Source organism: Centrocercus urophasianus, unplaced genomic scaffold (genome assembly GCF_019232065.1).
Source record: "Centrocercus urophasianus isolate 14NV4802_14NV808 unplaced genomic scaffold, USGS_Curo_1.0 seq_16, whole genome shotgun sequence".
Taxonomy (NCBI): domain Eukaryota; kingdom Metazoa; phylum Chordata; class Aves; order Galliformes; family Phasianidae; genus Centrocercus; species Centrocercus urophasianus.
The window spans coordinates 38,799,850-38,820,823 of record NW_024884711.1 but is presented as its reverse complement, the minus strand read 5'-3'; the positions used below and the strand labels follow the sequence as shown (position 1 = coordinate 38,820,823).

The window sequence follows — 20,974 nt, the reverse complement described above, 5'->3', positions numbered from 1 at the left end:
TTCAACAAGGCCAAGTGCAAGGTGTTGCCCTTGGGTGGAGATGATCCCAGATATACATACTGACTGGGAGAACTCATCCAGAGCAGCCCTATGGAGAAGGACTTTCGGGGTCCTGGTGGATGAAAAGCTGGACATGAGCCAGCAGAATGCTCTTGGAGACCGAAAGGCCAACTGCATCCTTGACAGCATCAAAAGAGAGGAGCTAGCAGGGCAAGGGTGGTAGGTGACTGTTCCCCTCTGTTTTGCCATCATGAAGCCCCACCTGAAGTACTGTGTCCAGGTCTGGAGCTCTCAGCACAAGAAAGACATAGAACTTACAGAGCAGGTTCAGAGGAGGGCCACAAAGATGATGACAGAGCTGGAGCACCTCCCATGTGAAGAAAGATTCAGGGAGCTGGGTTTGTTTAGCCTGGAGAAGAGGAGGCTCTGGGAAACATCACTGCAGCCTTTCAGTGTTTGAGGGAAGCTTATAAGCAGAAGAGGGTCTGAATTTCAAATGGTCTGATAGTGATAGGACAACAGGGAATGGCTTTAACTTTAAACATGGAAGATTTAGGTTAGAGTTTTGGAGGATTTTTTTTTTTTTACTCAGGGTGGTAAGTTGGTGGCACGGGCTTCCCAGAGAAGCTGTGGATGTCCCCATCCCTGGAGGTGTTCAAGGCCAGGTTGGATGGGGCACTGGGCAGCCTGACCTGGTGGGTGGCAACCTGGCTCACAGCAGGGGAACGGTAAGTAGATCATCTTTAAAGGTCCTTCCAACCCAAGACATTGCATGATTCTAGGATTCTGGGATTCCACTGGATAGAATAACATTTCTGAAACAAAACCTTTGGTGTACAAAGAGTGTGTGTAAGCATGCTGTTCAGTACACTTGTTTGACCATGCTCCATATGTCCATTCCACTGCAGTCTGTCCTGCCTCCCCAGTAAACTCCACTTCTAACTGTTCTCCTAGGTGCGAAGATGCCTGTTGTGTGTCCATGTGTACCTACAGTGATCTGAAAGCCAAATGCCAGACTTGGATCATGAGTCCTGTGATGCATGTGGCATATGCTCTCCCTGGCCTCTGACTTGATGTGGGGACAGAAAGCAGAGGCAGCTTCACCACTGTCAGGCTACCAGATTAGTCTACTCCCTCACATTAATAACAGGAACCAATGAAGTGACAATCAGCCCCCAGTGGATGATAGAAATTCTACAGAATGGTGATGAGTGCTGATAGATATGCTTGTGTTTGTCAGCCTCCCTCGTCTGAGAACAGTTTGCTCATATGTCAATAAGCCTGTTACTTAAGGTTTCAGTGAAAGATGTTTAAACACATTTTCTCCAGGCATATGCTGGTGTATTGAGCTAACTCATTATCTAAAAATGATTTACAAAGAAACATGAAAATCTTCATCTGCCAAAAGTTGAGCACATTAACACCAATCCAACGTATTTATAACTTCAACATATGAGCCTAGAGACAACCTTTATCCAAAGAAATATAAATGAACAGAGATCTGCAGGATTCATGTCTGTAACAATCCCTCCAAAAGCAACTGACCACTTGCTGCATGACTGCTGTATTTATCATCCAATTTACAAAAAAAAAAAAAAATGCACTGTCCTGGTACTGATATACAAACACACTCACACATGTTAAATAAAACAAGATTTAAAGTTCTGTGAACTCTATCTTCTTATTTAGTTACTGTGATCTAAGATTAAATATGGGATACTTTTAAATTTGTATGACCTCCACTACCTTCTTAATTACAGAAACAAGAGCCTCAAACACACAGTATTCAGCAAAATAAATAATTAATTTTGAAAAGGTGGTGAATCTGAAAAAGAAGGAAGTCATTCAGCTTTTGAGATTTTAAAACTATCAACCAATGCTTTAGTAATTTCTAGATAATTACAACAAAGTAACGAATCAGCCTTACAAAAAGCCCCAGACTGACACACATCATTTATTAATACCATTTCTATAGCTCTTGCACCTTCCAATTATTGTACAAACAATTAATCTATACAAGACAAACGTGTGATAAGGGATTAGGATTTCTATGTTAGTCATCGAATTGCCATGCCTTTATACGCAAATCCAGAAACGGTGGGTATAGCCAGGTGTTAGCTCTAAGACTTGAAAAGCATGGTACTGGCACTAGAATCTTCCCTTGCTAAATTATTAAGCTAAAAGATAAAGTCTCAGGTCATTTCAGAAGTCTGTATTTATGGTGTAAAGAGCATGCGTGTAATTTTGCTATGCTTTCTAGCCATGATTCCCTCAAAGGCATAGATACCAAACTTCCCCACAAAAATCTGAAATACACACCAGACACACTCAGACGTTGAATTTAGTGTCTAATTTTATATATCTAGATAGCTGTAAATTCACATATTTGCCTATGCATAACACATTCATAATGTGTGTATATATATTTATGTATTTATTTATGTATTTCAAGTTATATATAACTTGGAAATTCCCTTTTCTCTCCACTGTTTGTAAAAGGAGCTTAGGCTGACTTGAACTAACACAAACATTGGTATTTTGCTAAATGAATTCTCCAATTATTGTGAGCTTTTGTTTGTTGATTTACTTTGTTATAAGAGGACTTTAATGTTTCTATTTAACTGAAAAGATCCATGAGGGGAAAAATGATCAAACAGATGAAGTACTCACTTGAGGTTTAACTTTAAGTCTGCATTCTACCAAAAAAAATTCCTCCATGACCTTAGAAAAGCTGTCTAATCATTCTGTGAAATAGGGATATTTGTTCTACCCCACTTTCTAAGTGCTTTAAGTAAATAAGTACGTCAATGTTTTGTGACATTCAGATGTTAACTCTAATGGCTGTTGCACAGATATGCCAGTAGGCAGGAAATTCTGTAGCTTCAGGGTGGTACACCTCCATCAATTATTCCTGATATTTTTACTGAATTGTTTATGCAGAGGGTATATTACATTTTTCTTCCTTGTACAGAATCCCACATATAGGAAATATTAACTTTAACATTTATACAAGCAGAATTTAAATGTATGCACTGCAGAAAGGCCTTTTGCTTTTCAGCAGTTAGCCATCGAATCAATTTTTTACAGTCTTCACTCAGTACTATATTTTAATCAATGTTAGATAAATAAGGGCCTTGCTTTTTTGAATTACAGCTCCAGATTAAAATGAGCAATGACTGCATAATTTCTTACTAGTTAATCAGCATAATCACTGTTTGTAGATAAATTCAGAGTATATATTTCAGCATTTGTGTGATCTGATTTTCAAAAACAAATAATAATCCCTTTAATAATTATCACACATCTTAGTTCTTTCAGGAGATCAATTACAAAGTGTCAAACAACTGATTTTCAACTCAACAATCCCCTGGAAGGGGAAAGTGGAATACTCCTTGTACCATGGGTTGAAATACAAGCTTTACCCAATGTCCTGCCTAACCTTTGCAAGCTCTGAAATTGCAGCAAACTGACTCTGCCTTGGGTATTTATTTGCATCTTTTCTCTTTCCAGAACTGCTGTACTGCAGGTCTACAACCAGCCATTGCCTGCTGCCACTAACCACACTCCATTTCTTTTGCTCTTTGTGATTCTTTAGAGACCTTTATTAGTTACTTCTTTAATGTAAAGAAAGATTTTTTTCTTTTCTTTTCAAAGTGAAATTCTCTGAAGACTCTGAGTGAATCAATTTTCTCTCTACACGATGTACTAGGGCCTAAGAAGAACAGCATCCTAAGGAAGAGCCTAGTTGCACGAAGTCCCCACCTCTAAGGATTTTAAAAGTCAAGTCAGACTGAAGGAATGAGAGCAATAACTTTCTTCTTCTATCCCTCAAACACTAACCCATAAAACAGAGACCCCTACAACAAGAAATGCAACTTTAATATAAGTACAGCAGACAACTTTCTTAGTCCTATAGCTGTTCAGAAGGTTTTCTGGAGCCCAGAGGAAAAAGAGCAAGAAACAAGGTGCACAGTCTTGCATCTACAAACCTACTGCAGTCATACAGTACCAGAGCAGAGCACTTTTGCCAGCCTAAGGCTTTAAAAATTCAGAAGTCAAGTTATCACAAAGCATGAGAATATGTTAAAATAGTAGTTGGAAGAAAAAATAAGCTAACCCAACTGAGTTATTTTCATTATTTTTCTGGATTTGAGACTTTTAAGTATGCTTGGATCACATTTCAAATCTTTTCACTTTCTGCAATGACTAAAAACTTAATCTGAGTCAGATGAAAGCAGTATAATTGAAATCACATCTAATTACTTAACTGCATGCATTTAAGTTTTTAAAAACATATAAGACCAACCACAACCTACAGCTTTGGCTGCTGAAAGTAGTGCTTGTTTCCATCCTCATTAATTTTGCTGCCTCTCTTTTTGCTTTGCTTTAGTGGTCACAGAGCCCAGCAGCAGGGCTACCGGCAGCATCAGTGCGAGTGAGATCTCCTTCTACAGCTGGATGGCTTTAGTGATGCCAGCTGTGTGCTGTCCCTTATAACCTGGCAAAACTATGCTTCTCATTGTGAGCAGAAAGTGTTTTTCTTCAGGTCTGGGTTTGTTTGTTTGAATTAACCAGAGGGGAGATTCACAGAAGAATTCACGTCATTTGAAGCCATTGCATTTCTTGCTTCAGTAGATGAGATAAATCAAGATCTCTCATACTGTTTGTGTGCTTGGCTGTATGTTGTTTTTCATACCGAGTGCAGGTTTAATAGAAAAGAATCACAGAGACTGATAATGCAGATTTTGTGAATGGTAAAATCTCCATTAACCCTGCGTGGGGGAAAAAAAAAGAAAAAAGAAAAAAACCCCAACAACTAGCTAATGCTTAAGTAACAAATGCCACCAAGTGCTCATTTTCTGAACAACTCTATCCAGCTGAACTAAAGAGAAACCCTCTTTACAACCATAATCCTCAGGAAACAAACTCACAAAACCTTCTCATTTACGTTTACTTATCCACATGCAGAGTAATTATCAGCTGGCTAGATTACAGCCTGCAGAAGATAATGTCCCAATACTGAGAAAAATTATCTCCGTGCTTCAAAATCCACTCAGAGAAGCTCTTGCTATAAAAGGTAAAGTTGCATGATTTAAGCTTGATATTATTTCTGTCACTGTCATATCAAGTATTCTGAACATGAGAAATATGAAGCCATCTTTGTTTTAAGTTTTGCTGTACCTCATCTTACAGCTTTGTGCATAACCGTATGGATGCTCTCTGACTGGCAATTGTAAAGCCCTATAGCTTTATTCTGACAACACACATATGGAAGATGGTAGAAAAAAATAAAGACCAAAAGTTTATAAAGCAGACTTATTAAACATATCTAAGTTAAGACACTAAGTAAAACTTTTTGATTATAACAACTATTTTAAACCATCTCCCTTTTTCTTCCTCTCTTTTATTTTTGGTTAGAGTTCTCTGATGACATTTTTGGAACAAATCAGAACCCACTCTGGGACTCTGCCTAGAAGCACTGCATTTCTGCAGGATTCAGCTGTACTTCATAGAAGGTGGAGTATCAAAGCAACAAGAGTGGCATTACATTTCCTGCTCTCTGACAGCAAGGATGAAGTAAGGGAGATAAATATATACTTGAAAGAAAATGACTTTGTAAGAAAGGCAAGGGCCCTAAAGCTGTAATTCTAAGCAAGATAAAGTGTCTCTGTATTAAACCTTAATTTGAATCGAAATAATGCAAGAATGCTAAAAAGATAAGAGCTTGCTACAATTATATAACGCAGGTTGATATATGAATTACAAAATAAAGCATCGACATTTTGTTGAACATGCAACAGAAGTGGTTAATGTAGTTACTTACAACTATAGGTGGTATGGCCATATGACATGCAGCTTCTGCAGTTACTTTCCTTCCTACTCATCTCTAGTCATTGATTTTTACATTTTTTTCTGCTTCATGGAGGACCAAACATTGTGTCTTTTATTTTGTTTAAAGTTATTCCAATAATGACCCAATGAATCAAGGTACAAACACTGCATCCCTCTTGTTTCTTTATAAAGAATAACAGTCACATCTGATTTGCAGAGCAAAAGGCAGCTTATCCAAGAGAATGTAAAATTCATGATTTATTACTATTTTTTAAGCTATTTTTCTTCTCTCTTTTTTCTTTTTAATTTAAAATTATAGCCAACATGTCTGGCTCTACGTCTGCATTTTAAGATTCTTCTTAGTAAATAAAGCATACAGTTTGCTTCTATACATGTCTCATTTCCAGATTTTCTCGTCTTTGTCCCACTCCCCCAGGCTTCAGAGTACCCATCTCCATGGCAACACTTGATAAGGTTGGTGGGTGGTGTTATCACAGCAGGCTTCCACACAGAAGGTCTCAGCCATATGGATTATTTATGAACTTGCATGACAGCACCAGACCCACTGAAATACTTCTTGGACAAGGTTTTTCTACTCTCAAGCCAGTGATTCAAAGCAGGGCATCCTCACTGCAGTCAGCACCCACGAGTAATAAGCTGGGGCAAAGCATCCCAAAGGTGGTCACTCACCCATCCCCAAAAGCTACCTTAGCACTGCCTGCAAGTTTCTGTTACTCCATGCGAGCACCCACTGGCATCTGCCACAGACTGTAACCTGGTTGTACATGCCAAGCAGTGAACTTGAAAATCTGCAGCTTCTGAACAGACGACGGTCTCAGATATCCCACAAGTAAATAGCTGATACGACTTATACTGCTGTTGAGTGTTGCTGATGCAGATACACTGCAGTAGATTTATATTTCTGAGTTAATTCTTGGAAAAACTAGCAGTTTGGCTTAGACATATTTTCATCATCTGATTTTTTCTATGTAGTAGGTAATTTTTTTTTGCTAAAGCTGTTGCATTTAGACCGTATTCATGCAAATAACCCATAACTTTTTTTTCTGAAAGGGTCCCTAGAACAGCAGCCTATTTCTTTAAAACAACATTGTTTGTACATGTGCATTTTTTGAGCAAAGCATCAAGGGCTATGAGGGCCTGTCACATGCATCCACTTCAATTATTTTAGGATTTTATCAAGCTCAGTCTTAGAACCCAACAGATTTTTTTCTAGGAAACAAAAACACTGTTTCAGTTCTCAAATAAGCATTCCTGTTTTGGTTTGTTTTTTTAACATAGACGATACCCAAGATTTAACAGGTGTGATTTCTCTTCCTAGTTGTATTTATTATGCAGACATCTGCATCTGAATTAGTTGGGATAGGCTTCCTTTATGATCAATAAGAGGTAGGGATTTTTGAGGCAAAACTGATCAGATTTATTGTCAAAACCTACTAACTATTGTTATTAATTATACTCTAAGCACCATAAAAACCACAAAGAATTAACAGGGCAGTTTGGCCAGCTCTTTTTAGAGGAAGGTTTCAGGTGTTTTAACGAGGGCTTCAGATCAGCCAGTGAAGATGTTACAAACTTCACCCCATTTTCCTCTCTTTCTAATATTCAGTCAGACACTACATAAGTTAAAATGTTCCACATTAGAAAAGCTCTGTGTTTTATATAACGAAGCTGACTGTTCATCTGAGGAAGTCTTGCAGTTATGATCATCAATTGGAAGAGACACTAAGAAAAAATGTTTGGTGTCAGGAAAAGAAAACAGAAAAATAAAGAATATCCACAGGAGAAGAAATCACAGAATGTAGGAACTACATTAAAATTCAACCTTGACAGAAGCTTTGTCATTCCTCTTCCTTGGATAGAAATTTGTAGCTGCTGATCGAGAGAGAAGACCTAGATATTTAAGATACTGCTGAAGAGACTCAGCCAAATTCACATCATTTTCCAGATGAGATTTTCTTTCATGATCTTCATTCTGTTCCAAAATCCTGCACAGCAAAAGCAAATAAAATATCATCAGCCTGCATAACATACAGCATGCCTGACAAAAAAAGTCACTGTTTATACAACAAAACCCTGAAATTAGTTCTATTCAGGAGTTCTTAACAAGAACAAAAGACACTTTTAAAGTGCCTTTAAACCACAAATATACAGAAAATTCAATTCTTAAAAAAAAAAAAAAAAAAAAAAAGCTCAAAAAACAGACACTACTACTAACAATTTATTGCATGAATCAAAGTTAATGATCCAAGAGTAAATCAAATAAATGCCGACATGGAGGCAGTCACACTCAGAAAAAAATTTTTAAAAAAAAAAAAAAAAAAAAGAAACTATGCATGACTAAAATGCATCCCAAAAAAGACATGGAATGGTTCTGAGATTCCAAAAATTTGCTACATGATAACAAGAAACAGCACAGTTTCATCCACACGTAATTTACAGAATACATCTACTCCTCCTGGACTAAGCGAGTCAGCTTTAGCAGAAACCTTGTTTCTGCTTGACCTTGTTAAACAAGGAAATACTGAGATGGAAAACAGCATCTCTCGTGATCTTCTCATGCACTTGGGAATCACAGAACAGCTTTTTCCTGATTCTTTTAGACAGAACTCACTGATGTTTGTGAAGAAGAGCTAAAAAGGTGATTAAACAACAGCAGCGCAGAAGCTCTTACGCAGGCCTGTGTGTAGAGTGCTGTGTGCAGTGAATCTGAATTATTACCACCTCTCCTCATCTATCTCAACAACACGTCAATGATTATGATAATTTAAATGTCAACACCAGCAACTATTTCCCTCCATGTGCAAAACAGCAGAGGGAGGATTCTCAGCCTGCTTCCTTGCCTGTGAGCGGCACACTGTTCACAGAATATTTTGAATTGGAAGGGATCTTCAAAAGTTATCTGGTCCAACTCCTCTGTGATGAACCAGGACATCCGTGGCTCCATCATGTGCTCAGAGCCCTGTAGAGCCTGATCTTTAATGTCTCCAGGGACGGGGCATCCACCACCTCTCTGGGCAGTCTGTGCCAATGTTTGTTTTGAGGGAAGTGTCAGCATTTCCTACCTATGTGCTCACACACATCTTCAGTGAAGAACAATTCCAGGTGGAGCAGCTTTCCAGCTCAGGAAGACAAGGCATTATTTCGCTCTCAACACTTCCAGGCCACTGTAAGCTCACGTCACGGTGCATATTTAGGGACACAGCTTGAAAGACTACCGTTATCTCATTTTCCAAATCTTGGGTATAATTATATTACTTTATGCATAGTAGAAGCAACATTTCCTTCAATGCCCGTAGCTGTATCTAACGCATGTCTTGACTAATTTCATACCGATAAATAAATTAATGACCTAATTTGCTGCGGTAGCACTGCAACCAATAGTTCTCACAGGGTTGCTCACTTTGAAGAAGCAGAAAAAAAGCCTCCACTTCCATCCACCAAGAGGCAGATCCTAAGTGAGGAAAATTTCATTTTTCTGCTTCAACAAGGAATCTGTGTGCTTCAGAGATGCATCAGGGAGCGGGAGGCCTGGGTCTGACTTGCCCCCTGGCGGGTGTGACTTGCACAGCAAGTCCTCAGCAACGGGACCAGGGCTGTGGAAGCCTTCCTACATCTTTCTATTTTCTCAGCCTGGAGATCTCCTCACACCTAGGACAATTTACACAACTCTGAGACTTACCCAATGCCTGTGAACCCCCATGCTCAATTATACTGTCACTATCCTCTCCTCTCCCCAGAATATACCTGAATTCACTGCAAGAAAGGACAGCCTGTATTTCCCTTCCTGTGTTCCCATGCTGAGGGCCTCCAAAGTCATTTCGTGTACCTTCAAGACTGTGCAACTCCGATTCCACCAGCTACCCCCGCTGCTAAGAAAACAAAGGTAGGCTGCCTGGAACATTATAGAGAGCTTGAAAGTTTTGCTTTCTGCTCATTCTGTTTGTATTTTTCTTGTATTCCAGACCTCTAAATTCTGCAGTATGGCAGAGGGTGGATGAACAGGTAAAATTATCCAACTACTTTCAAACTTTAAGCCAGGCTAAAACTGTTCTACACTTTCAGAAAGAGTTGGGCAATATGCTTTCTGCTTCAATAGAGATGAACTAATCCAAACAGGTTCTCATCACAGAAGGTATCCCAGTTTAAAGCACTCATCTTTCATTCATCATTTAATTCCAACATCTCCTTTCTTCGTTAGCTTTGAAAAGGAAGGGAAAATGGTGATACTAGACCAAATTCTGCCCTGAGGATTTCCACCAGAGCTAATGGGTACTGAATGCTCAGATAAAAGACAATTTTTAGGTTAGCTTTTCAAACTATTATTTACACTATGTAATTGCTCTCACCGGTGCTAAATGCAAAATCTGAGATGTACTTTTCCTAATATTTCTTATGGAGATAGTAAATGATCTCAAATTATGTTTAAATTCCGTATTAGATGTAATATTTTATATTACAAACTGAAAAATAACAATTAAAATATAAAAGGCTAACAAAGGATTACATTTCAGTTGAAGACAACTTTAATAAAACCCTCCAAGTACATCTGAAAGATTTGTTAAAATCTTTGTAGTTCAGCACTATGTCACTGTTGTTCATCTTGTTAACACAGAAAGTCAAACACATTAAATAAGCTATTATTGAAACCGAATTAAAATATTTCCTTTAAATTCAACAAAATGATTTTGGAAAATGGATGAAAGCGCAACATCTGAAAACACCAAGTGAGTAAGAGGAATGACTGCCAGTTGAGTTCTTGTGCACTTATTTGGGAGTATTTTCAGTTTTAACTTGTTCTGAAAAGACTGCATTTAAAGAACCATAATGTATAAAGACAACAACCTAAATACATTTATCCACAGAAATAATTACACAATTCCTACAAGAAACAGCACTTTGGGAGCTTCTTCATGGAAATACATGAATCTCTGCACCTCGGTATTAAGTTTTTCTAGAATGTTCTCTATTAATAGATACCACAATTTAGAATAAAGAGATTCACCTTTTAAAATGCTGTGAGAATCTTATTACTGACTTGATGGTTTTATTATAGAAATAATGCTATACCCCACTTCATAGTTTTGAAGCTTGTTGGAAACGTTTCTGGTTTTGCCTAATTGCACCGATGAACACAACTGACATTTATTCCCAGTGTGCAGAATGGATTTCTTTCCCTTTATCTTGGATCCTCTTTTAAGAACTTTTTTTTTTGTTTTTGAAATTTAATAAGGACCCAGGAAATGCCATGTACACTCCAGTTAGCCACCAAAGAACAAACTTTCATCTTGAAATCAAGCTCCCCATTTCAGGGATTTTTTAAGATGAAATCCATGTCTTCTATTAGATTTCATATGCAGTAAGTTAGCCTAAGTCAATTTACCTTTCAAGTGTCTGGGTCTATCTTCTTGCTCTCACTAACACTGTGAGGATTAATGACTCATTAATATGACTTCATATTGTCTTATTACACACTTCACTCTTAATAAAAGGTCTTCCTGTCATAATGTTTCTTTGATAATCAGATACCTACACTAAGTTGCTTTTTAAATTATTTAATTATTATCTGATAATCCTTTAGCAAGTATATGTGCTCAATGGGCTTAAAACATTTTATCAGAAACTACAAGAGGACAGGGAAAAAGTTCCTATTGTTCTCTGACCTACCGAATACATTGCAAATGGACAACCAGAAAAATCAATTAACGTTTTAAACTGTTGGCACATAAGATAATGCTCTCAGAGGCACAGCTTGGTAACTTCAGAAAATCTATCCACAATGGGAACTGCTCTAAGTGGAACACGTTTGAAAGTCTGATGTACCTGATGTAAAATGTCAGTACACAATTTTTTTTTTCGTGTATATCTCTAGTTCAAAATACAAAATGGCTCTAATCCGATTCCAACAGGAACTCCTAAAAGTGATCATCTGTTCCTAGTCTAAATCTACACTGTTTCTCACGTATCTTCTTATATATTTATTTTTTGTGCAAGTATGAATTGGGAACACTGCAGAATGCTGTTTTGATTTTGCAGAAATCTGGCCTATTTTATCTTAATCGCATGAATAAAAGTTCTATATACTAAAAGTTCTATTCCCTGGCAGTGTTCAAGAGGCGTCTGGACGATGTGCTGCATGATATGGTTTGGTGCTAGTGGTGACAATGGTGATGAGGAGACGGTTGGACTGGATGATCTTGTAGGTCGTTTCCAACCTTGTGATTCTATGATTCTATGATTATATATTAAAAAAATACTCTACAAGATCTTCAAAATAATTTCTGATAGCACACAGAGTAACACACACAGTAATGGCAGTTAGAGCACCTAAGCAATGAGAACAGATTTTGGATACTACCATGTGAAGTTATCAGCTTTATGACAAATGATAGATTGCTGTCTGTTTTTACAAGTTAAGCTTCTATCTTACTGCACTCCTGAAGTGTATCATACTGTGATTATAAGACATGTTTCTGTTTCTTTTATATTGAATACAGTGGAATATGTGCAAAGCACTGGGTCAGATTATGAATTAAATCAAAACAAACAGAGACAAAACAAAACTGAAATGCTTCCTGTGAAAGAACTGCTGGACAAATCTGCTTTTGAAAGCCAGTCTTAAGTGCAGCTGGCTGAACTGAGACTAGACAGTGCATGAACGTCTAGCAGACCTGATCTTTGGATGGATTTTGGACACCTAAACTAACAACTTCATATTTTCTTAGCCTGATGATAATAAGAAGAAAATGGCTGAGAGTTTTAATCTATTCTATTCACTATTCCTACCAGTTCCAAGTGCTGTTGTACAGTCATTTTCTATTTGTCACACACAGAGCAGTTTTAGCAATGCATTTAACTCAGCTTCAAATTCCCACCATTTGCCAAGACTCCTCAAAGCCTACTATGCAAAAATACCACAGAAGACTTACCTTCCTGTATCAGATGCTTCAGATGCAAAGATGTCAGGGTGTCTGTTGTGGATTTTGTGGATGTTTGAGAGCTCCTGACCAATGACATGCTGCGTATAGTCATCTTGCCAGGTAAAACCTGAAAAAACACAGACAAAGAAACAAAAAAAAGGAAGTCACTGTTTAGTAACTTGAAAGTTTGTCAAGAGTATGTCCTATATAAGAAAAAAAAAACAAAACAACAGCTTTGTTGAACATGAATCCAAGAGTAAACTAGAGACTCCTTTCTCCTGTAAGAAATTTTGTTAATCAAGCTTTTCCTAGCATGACAGAAAGACAGAAGACAACACAATGAGATTTGAAAGACTTTATTTTTACACAACTCTAACTTCTTACAATTTTTATATACATAAAAAAAGAGTTCTTTGGGGATAGCTATTGAAAAGAGATATTTCAGTAGCTGGCCATTAATAGACAAAGCATCTTAATTCTGAACACTAGTATCCATCAAATAGTTGTTTCCTAGAGGTGATTTGTTCACTTCTCCCCCATTCTCACCACACTGACCCTTCTCAGCTCTCTCCATTAAACTACACTTTTAGACTACTAAAGAGCTCGTACTGCAGTGGAAAAAAATGTTTTAACATAAAACACGTGGAGGTCAATTTATTTTATCTTTATATTAAATGTTGTGACAAAGAACTTTACAACAAGGGGGAAGTAGAACTGCAAAGGCAAATTCCAGTAATTACTCATTAATTACATGCACTGCCAATCTCATGGCAATTATACTTAGAATAATGATATGATTATAAACATAATTGTTATCCAATTTGTAGATTTTAGATGTTACAGTAGGACTTTAGTTCACAGAACTTGCCTGTGTAATTATCTGCAATTATCTAATAACTAAAATCGCATAATTGCAGTGAATTTCTTTTACACCATGCACTATAAACCACCACAAAACCCCCAAACGAATATCAATCAGAGCTCCAGATATGGTGATCTTGCTAATATCTTCCTAAAAGAAACCACCTAAGCAAAAATCCGCCCTCGCTGCAGATGGGAAGAGACACATCTGCCTGTTAGAACCAGCCTCTGAAGAGGCATCTCTGGTTCAGTTCTACTTCACGCACACACTCTAAATTTCTGTTCCATTCAATAGTCAACATGCTCCATGCAGTCAACAACAGATGTGTTGGTATAGGCACACTCAGGAGCATCAGCCTCAGCAGAACCCAGAACTCGGCCATCTCACTTCTCGGATGAGTGCTTTATCCAGCAAGCTCTTCAAAAAGAGTTGAATTCTTTACATTCTTACAGGGCATGAAGATTGAGTTCACTGTCTGTTTACATAGGCCTGGATTTTACAAAGAAGTTTAAATAGGGGGTTCATTCATTCTGCCAAAGCAGATGGTTCTGAGCATGCAGAAGTATAAATAACTGTAACATTTATCAAATATTCAGCTTCAGTAGGAGCTAGATAAAGAAGCTGGGTGTAAGACAGGCCTAAGGAGTATTCAGACTGTGCTGCTGTCTGGGATTTAGGCAAATTTTAGTGGTGAAAATTCCCAGTTTTGGAAAAAATATAGGTGTACTGCAGCATTAACTTCTTTTTTTTCTTTTTCTTTTTTTTTTCCCACTAGTGAAAATAATAACAAACAGTGTGGAACCCTGTAAATACGCATGGGCTTCCACAAACAAAAAATCCTCTTTGATCCCTCTTCTTAAATAAAAACATTACCCAAGTTTATTGAGAAAAAACTTCACCTGAAATCACGGTAGATGTTAATGGGTACAGTAGATGATTCCAGACCACTGGGAGAAGGAAGAATCTCCGAGATATTTTTAGATCTGATTCATCCTTTTCAAATGCAAATCTCACTTTTTCAGATGTGCCATAGAAGTAGATGGACTCAAATCAGTCTAAGGCTGCTCAGAACAAGTTTTTATGTGAATACACAAAAATGGGTCATGTAGCACACACAATTATTTTAGTGTAGTGGTACTGAAATTATTTTTGCAGGGAGGTTTATATATGTGTGTTTGTTCGAGTTTACATCTCTATTGTCTAGCATTACACGTTTTTAGTGGTGCTATAAATTCACGTGGAAGAAAGAACTGCGATAACATTCAAGTTTAGAAGTGCAACAAAGAAGTTTGGGTGAAATACGCATTTATGTGAATAATTAGCATATCTATCAAACTACTAATTTATGAACCGTGTTTCCAAAATCACTGCAATTTCCCTTTCCAACTCCACTCCAACACTGGCCCTATTAAATGCTAACAATTATTCAGTAATTACTGTAAACTTTGAAGAAAAACACACAGAATCTCTCTCAAGAGTTTTGTTCAAATTAAAGCATGAAAGAGCTCATCTCTGCAGCATCTGCATAAAGACAGGAAATTAATCTCTCTCAGTCCCGAGCAATGTATTTGGGAGCAGACAGAGGTGTCATTAGTTAGGTATGTCTTTATGCCTGCAGAAAATCGTTCTGGAAAAAAAGCAAAGCAAATCATTGCGATCCCAGGACTCAATGGCCATGTGTATTTTATTTGACTGGATGTATTTTTTTTCTCCTGCTGCACAATTTTAAGATACAGTACTTAATATGGACAAAAAACCACACAGCTGTGATGTTAAAGGAGTACCAACAAATGAAAGAAAACAGAAAATTTATTGCAGCTTAAGAAATTAGAATTAAGGGAATATGCTTTCTCAGATGTATCTCCCAGCATTTCTAACTGAGATAAGAGAAAGAATGCATGGATGAAAATGCATATTTTATCTAGTTCCAGGAAATCTCCCCTCTGCAATTAGTTAGCATTGCTATTGCTTATGTAACTGCCTCCAGAACTGCAATGTGTTCAAAGCCAACCTTACACCAATCATTTCCCACCATTGTTTCAGTTTCAAAAAACCATCTCTCCCACACACTGAGCTCAACAGAATAGCACATTCAAGAACTCTAACACCACACTGACAGCTGCAAGCAGAATTAAAGTTGAGAAGGAGCATATGATGCCGGATAGTGATTTCCTGTTCCCTTTGTCTGCCATGTCACACCTAGCGCCAGCGTCCCACTCTGCACCCAATTACAGCGATTTGTCTCCGCTGGCTGAGCAGGATCACAGGGTGCTCTTGTACACACATTACTTCCATGTCAGTAGCGGGGAGTGGCACAGGGACACCCAGCCTCGTGAGCCCTGTGCTGCTGCAGGCCTGCCCAGAGCTTGCACTTCACTTCCCAGCCCTGGGTTCCCATCAACAAGCAAAGCCAATGCACAAACAGAAGGAGGCTGACGAAACCCAAAGTGATACAGACAAAAGAATTGCACTGAACAGCACTGGGTTGTGAGTCCTCATGGAAAAAAACAAAAACAAAAACAAAACAAACCTAGAAATACAAACCTTCCCCACAAGAAGTAATGCTTCATCTTAGTGACAGTCAAAATTTTAATTATTGCTTTGGGTTTTAAATTAAAAATCAAAGAGTCACAGAATCATAGAACAGGGGTTGGAAGAGACCTTAAAGAGCATCAATCTCCAACACCCTGCCATGGGCAGGGTTGCCCACCACTACTACTATTGCTTTCACAAATGCACATTGGCAAAGATAATATTAGGTTCTCCAAAAGTAGAATCAAAGATGATTTCACATCAATTTCATTTTTAACTAACTTGCTTCATTGGTTTTGCCACACCACATTATTTTAAAGTAATCAGCATCCAAATATATATTTTCTTTTCTTGGCTGTTCAATTTTTCTATGTATTGGCACCCTTTACTTTGGCTTGGACTCTGTTTTTCATCTTACAGAAATTTGATGCCTTTGCAGATATGTCTGACCACATCTATAATGCATGCAAATTAATTAGCAACTGTTGAAATCTTCTGCTACTTCTCTCTCTTAATGTGCTCTTAGAATCATTGGCACAAACAATTTTTATTCATCTGAATGCCCAAGCAGGAGAACTACGGCTTTTAACTTTTAAGGCAGTGTGGTGTACATCAGCAGAGCCCAAATTAAGTCCTTTGCAACACTAACAGTTCTCAGTGCCTGAGGATTTGTGCAAACCTTCCCCAGCAGGCTGGGAAGGATGCTCAGGCTTCACAGGGATCTGTGGGCACTTTTACTGAGACCTGTGTGTGACAGCCTAATGCAGGGCCCTTCCTGCTCTTGTGCCACTTGAAATCCAAAATGATTAGTTCTGCATCAATATTTTGGCAACAAAATGATTTTTACATATCAAGTCCATTCAAAGTGACAGGAGATTATTATGTATTGGCAGAAACCTATATACTCAAGCCTGATCCTTCTTTATCAGAAAAATCCTTGCATAAAAGTGCCAAAAAAACTCAGAAGTATTCACACTTGAAGCCATAACGTATTACTATTTTTCAGTTGTGACATTATTTTTTTTCCACTTTTTGGTTTTATTATTCATTTTGTCCCTGTACAGTCTACAATAAAATAGGTTTTTCTCTGAGCTACCTTAAACTGCTTCTTCATTTCAGAGAGGAAATTCTCAGTTGTGGAGCTCAGAGAGTTTCATCCCCCATGCCATGTGTTGCAAACCTACCTGAGCTGTCAGAATACCTGCAGAGCTTGGAATGATTGGCCTTCTTCCCTAACTTTCACAACAGACAGCTCAACATACAGACATGGCTTTCTGCAGGTTGCCCTTTCACATCCTCCAGAAGAGCTGCACTTCTTTGCAGCCCACATCTCCCTTTTCAGATCTCAAGAACAGGCCCAGTAATGTCCACTTTTCAATACTAAGATAAAATTATGGCTTTAATGCTGAGTGTATATCAAAACCCATTTTTTTCAAGTGGCGTTTTTTCTACCTAAGAATGTAGCCAAAAGATAAAATCTTGATGCTTCCAGTTACAGAAAAGAAAACTAGAACTTCCTTCCAAGAGCAACTTTGTAGAACAACTGACAACAGCAGGTTAAAGGCAAAAATAATAATGGAGAAGTTAAATCCACCTCTGCACAGTAAATGTCACAGCTTTCACTATAAACTGGTGTGCCACAGCACCTAACTCCCCTGTATCTTTGGTTTGGCATATTTATTTATTCTGAAAAGTTTGACTGAAGATGGTTTCTGTGAAAGCAGAAGAAAACCTGGCAGCACAGTTTTGTGTTACATTTCCATGAGAACTTGCTCTATTTTTTCTTGCTCTGGTCCAACATTTTTTGTTTTCTGGGTCAAAAGAAACCCCGGCACAGCCTGTATTTGAAGAAACAACTTGGAGCTACAGCAGCCATCACCACTCCTGCTCTGTGGTCATGGTCTCCTGAACATCCCCAGGCAGTTCTACTGAGTATCAAGTTTTACACTGGTAAGGTTTTTTGTCCTCTTTTGGAAATTCGAGGAGGAACTTCTCTGCAATATGCAAGAGGTTCAGTCTCTGCATTCAGCAGCAATTCACTCACACTCAGAAGGCAAAAGCTTCTGCACTTGAAAGCACAGATGAAAGGGCTGCCTAAGGATCACACTTTCAAATTTTCATGTATTGTTTTATTATACATAAAAGCGATAATCTCCACAGAATTAAATTACTAGCATGATCTTTTTACAGCTTGGATTTTAATTTACTCTACGTAACTATCCCAGAAGGTAGAGGGAAGGCTTTTCTCTTCTGTTTTTTTGGAATTTCTGTCATTTGAAAAAGCCAAATGAGTGCTTTATTTGCCAGGAAGATTATAAAATACTCCCACAGGACCTAGTATGCAATGTTACCTTACCTTTATTTCAGTTCATGTAGACAGATACAAATAATCGGTTTGTACAAGCTGAAGTTTCTAAGTGTTAAATAAGATTTTTCTGCCACTAGAGCTGATAGTAAGAAAAGAATAATGGGATAATGTAAAATATATAATGTAACTTCCAGTTACAAGACATTATTTTCCATAGATTAGAATAGAACAGACATGAAAAAGACTGCAGATCCTTGACATAAATCCCATGCTATCCACTATGTCTTAAAACCTTCTCATAAACCAATGACCCTCAACCTTGAAAGCAGATGGTTCTGTATACAGAAAATAATTTTAGGAAGGTATGCAAAATGGAGCTTATTTCATGTTTACAGCTTTATATGAATGTTCAACCTAAATTTAATTCACGGTCAGCTACATCTTTAACTTGAATAGCTCTCTGGAACATCTTAGCTGTGACATACTCATCAAAAAACCAATCAAATTAACATATGGTGAGCAAAGGTGTATCTTCTGTTCCTCCATTTCCTCTTGGCCCTGCACCATGCACAGACACGTCCTCAAAGCTGTCAGTCCAAGGAGTTTCCAGGAACACAAGGAAACATTCACATACACCCAAAATAACACTAAAAGAAGAAGTGGCTTTGCTTGTTTCACAGAGCTGTGAATTCACTTGTGTTAGCTGACAAGCACATCCAAGAGTAGGTGATTTAACCTAAAAAGCCTGACTGTCATTCTACACTGTGAAACAGTCATCATTACCACATCCTCTGCAATCTCCTATTACACTACAGTGGTAATCTTTCCTTTTCTGTTAAAATATCATTTTCATTTTTTTAAAAATTTCTTTCTCATTCCTTTTCTTTTTATTATTCTTTTCCATGACGTTTTGCACCATTCTAAACTTCCATTCACCCATTTCATAATAAGGGATATTTTTCATATTGTAACTCAGTTATAATGCTAGACTATACAGTGCTAAGAATGGAGATATTGTCCAAATACGAGTTAACAATGCGTATAAAATCAGCAGGTCTTCCTTCTCACTTTATTTTATCCATTTCATTTCATGCTAACAGTAGGATGACAGCCTTATTGTCTGAAAAATGCTGTTCCTTGGAAAGCACTTTTGAAGTGCTTTCAATCTGGGAATTAAAACATCACCTGTAACAAGGCAGAATTGGTCAGAAATGTCCTGGCACTTAAATTAGCATAGAAAATTATGTGGATATGCAGGTTATACATATGCGAGCAAATTCATCTCACTTCTACGGTTCTTCATGTATTTTTAAACGCCTCAGAGCAGAACTGTTCTTTCAGATCCATGCAGTGGTTCCTACCACCACTTCTTGTAACTGCTGATCTCTCACTGTCGTTTGTGAAAAATCAAATTTTGGCTGTCAGATGAAGGCTTTCAATTGCTGATGCAAAGGCAATATGCAGGAGTGCAATACTGGGCAGTATAGCAATGTTTGCCGTTGCAAATGCATCTTGGCATTTACTTCTGAATATGTCTTTATGATCAGTGTACAGACTATCATACAACACTATGGGAGGAACATCAGCATGAGCCAAGCAAAGCCTTCTGCAGTATATTCACAGGGCGAAACAGGGAAGCGTGACATATTTGAAATATTTTCTCTGGCAAGAACCTCCAGTTTACTACTGACCATTCACTTCTTATATCAAGGCCAATGCAAATTGTAGCAGAAAACGCTAAATCTTTGATAGCTTTAAATTTCAGAAACATCCATAACTATATCTGCATAGTTTGTGTGAAACTGTCTTCCATTTTTCACTTTTAAGTTATTTCTCTCAGACTCTGAATTCCTCCAGGAGGACTTTTTTCAGCAGAAACAACAACAATAATTGTTACTGTTGCTATTCTTCTTAATAAAAACACAGCAGTTGCAGAAGTTAGGGTTCCTGTAGGAACCTTGCAAAGATGGTGGTGGCCAAAAACTGGGTGCTGTCCAGGACAGTCAAGCTGGCTTGCCTAAAGCAAAGATGAGCAACTTGTAAGGCACACTGCTCCCCTAAACAGTTGATTAACACTCCCCAGGTTTCATTCTGAACTCACCCCAAGTCCAAAAATGCATCCTATGGGGGTTTGTGTAATGCAGAACAGCAGCATAGCACTTTCAACCCAAGGAATATTTCAATTATCTTCTCCCTATTCTCTTACAGACACAAACTTTTTGGGTTTAGACCTTCCAACAACTGCAGCAGAGGATGCAATACACTTTACGTGGCACATCAAGTATTTCTTCATTTAGGTATTTTTGACCTGTGCATCTCAGGGCTCTGACCTATAACTCAGTTAAGATTAACAAATTATGAAGATACAGTATTTCTAGGCACATCCAGCTGATGCTTGTGGGTAAAAATGAGATTATTTAACTTATTTTAGCGAACAAAGAAACAAGTTTGGGGAGAGAAGTTCTGACTGACATGGCTTACTACCTGATATACATTTTCCCT

At 37.9% G+C, this 20,974-nt stretch overlaps 1 protein-coding gene across 1 annotated transcript in view; it reads right to left on the bottom strand.

The window, feature by feature from the left end:
- Positions 1-20,974, bottom strand: part of PTPRN2 (protein tyrosine phosphatase receptor type N2) — a 622,313-nt gene that overhangs the window by 401,851 nt on the left and 199,488 nt on the right. The window contains exons 4-5 of the mRNA XM_042817469.1: positions 12,780-12,897; positions 7,676-7,838 (exon numbers count right to left, since the gene is read on the bottom strand). Of these exons, the coding sequence (XP_042673403.1) occupies positions 7,676-7,838; positions 12,780-12,897 (281 nt within the window). The remainder of the gene's footprint in view (positions 1-7,675; positions 7,839-12,779; positions 12,898-20,974) is intronic.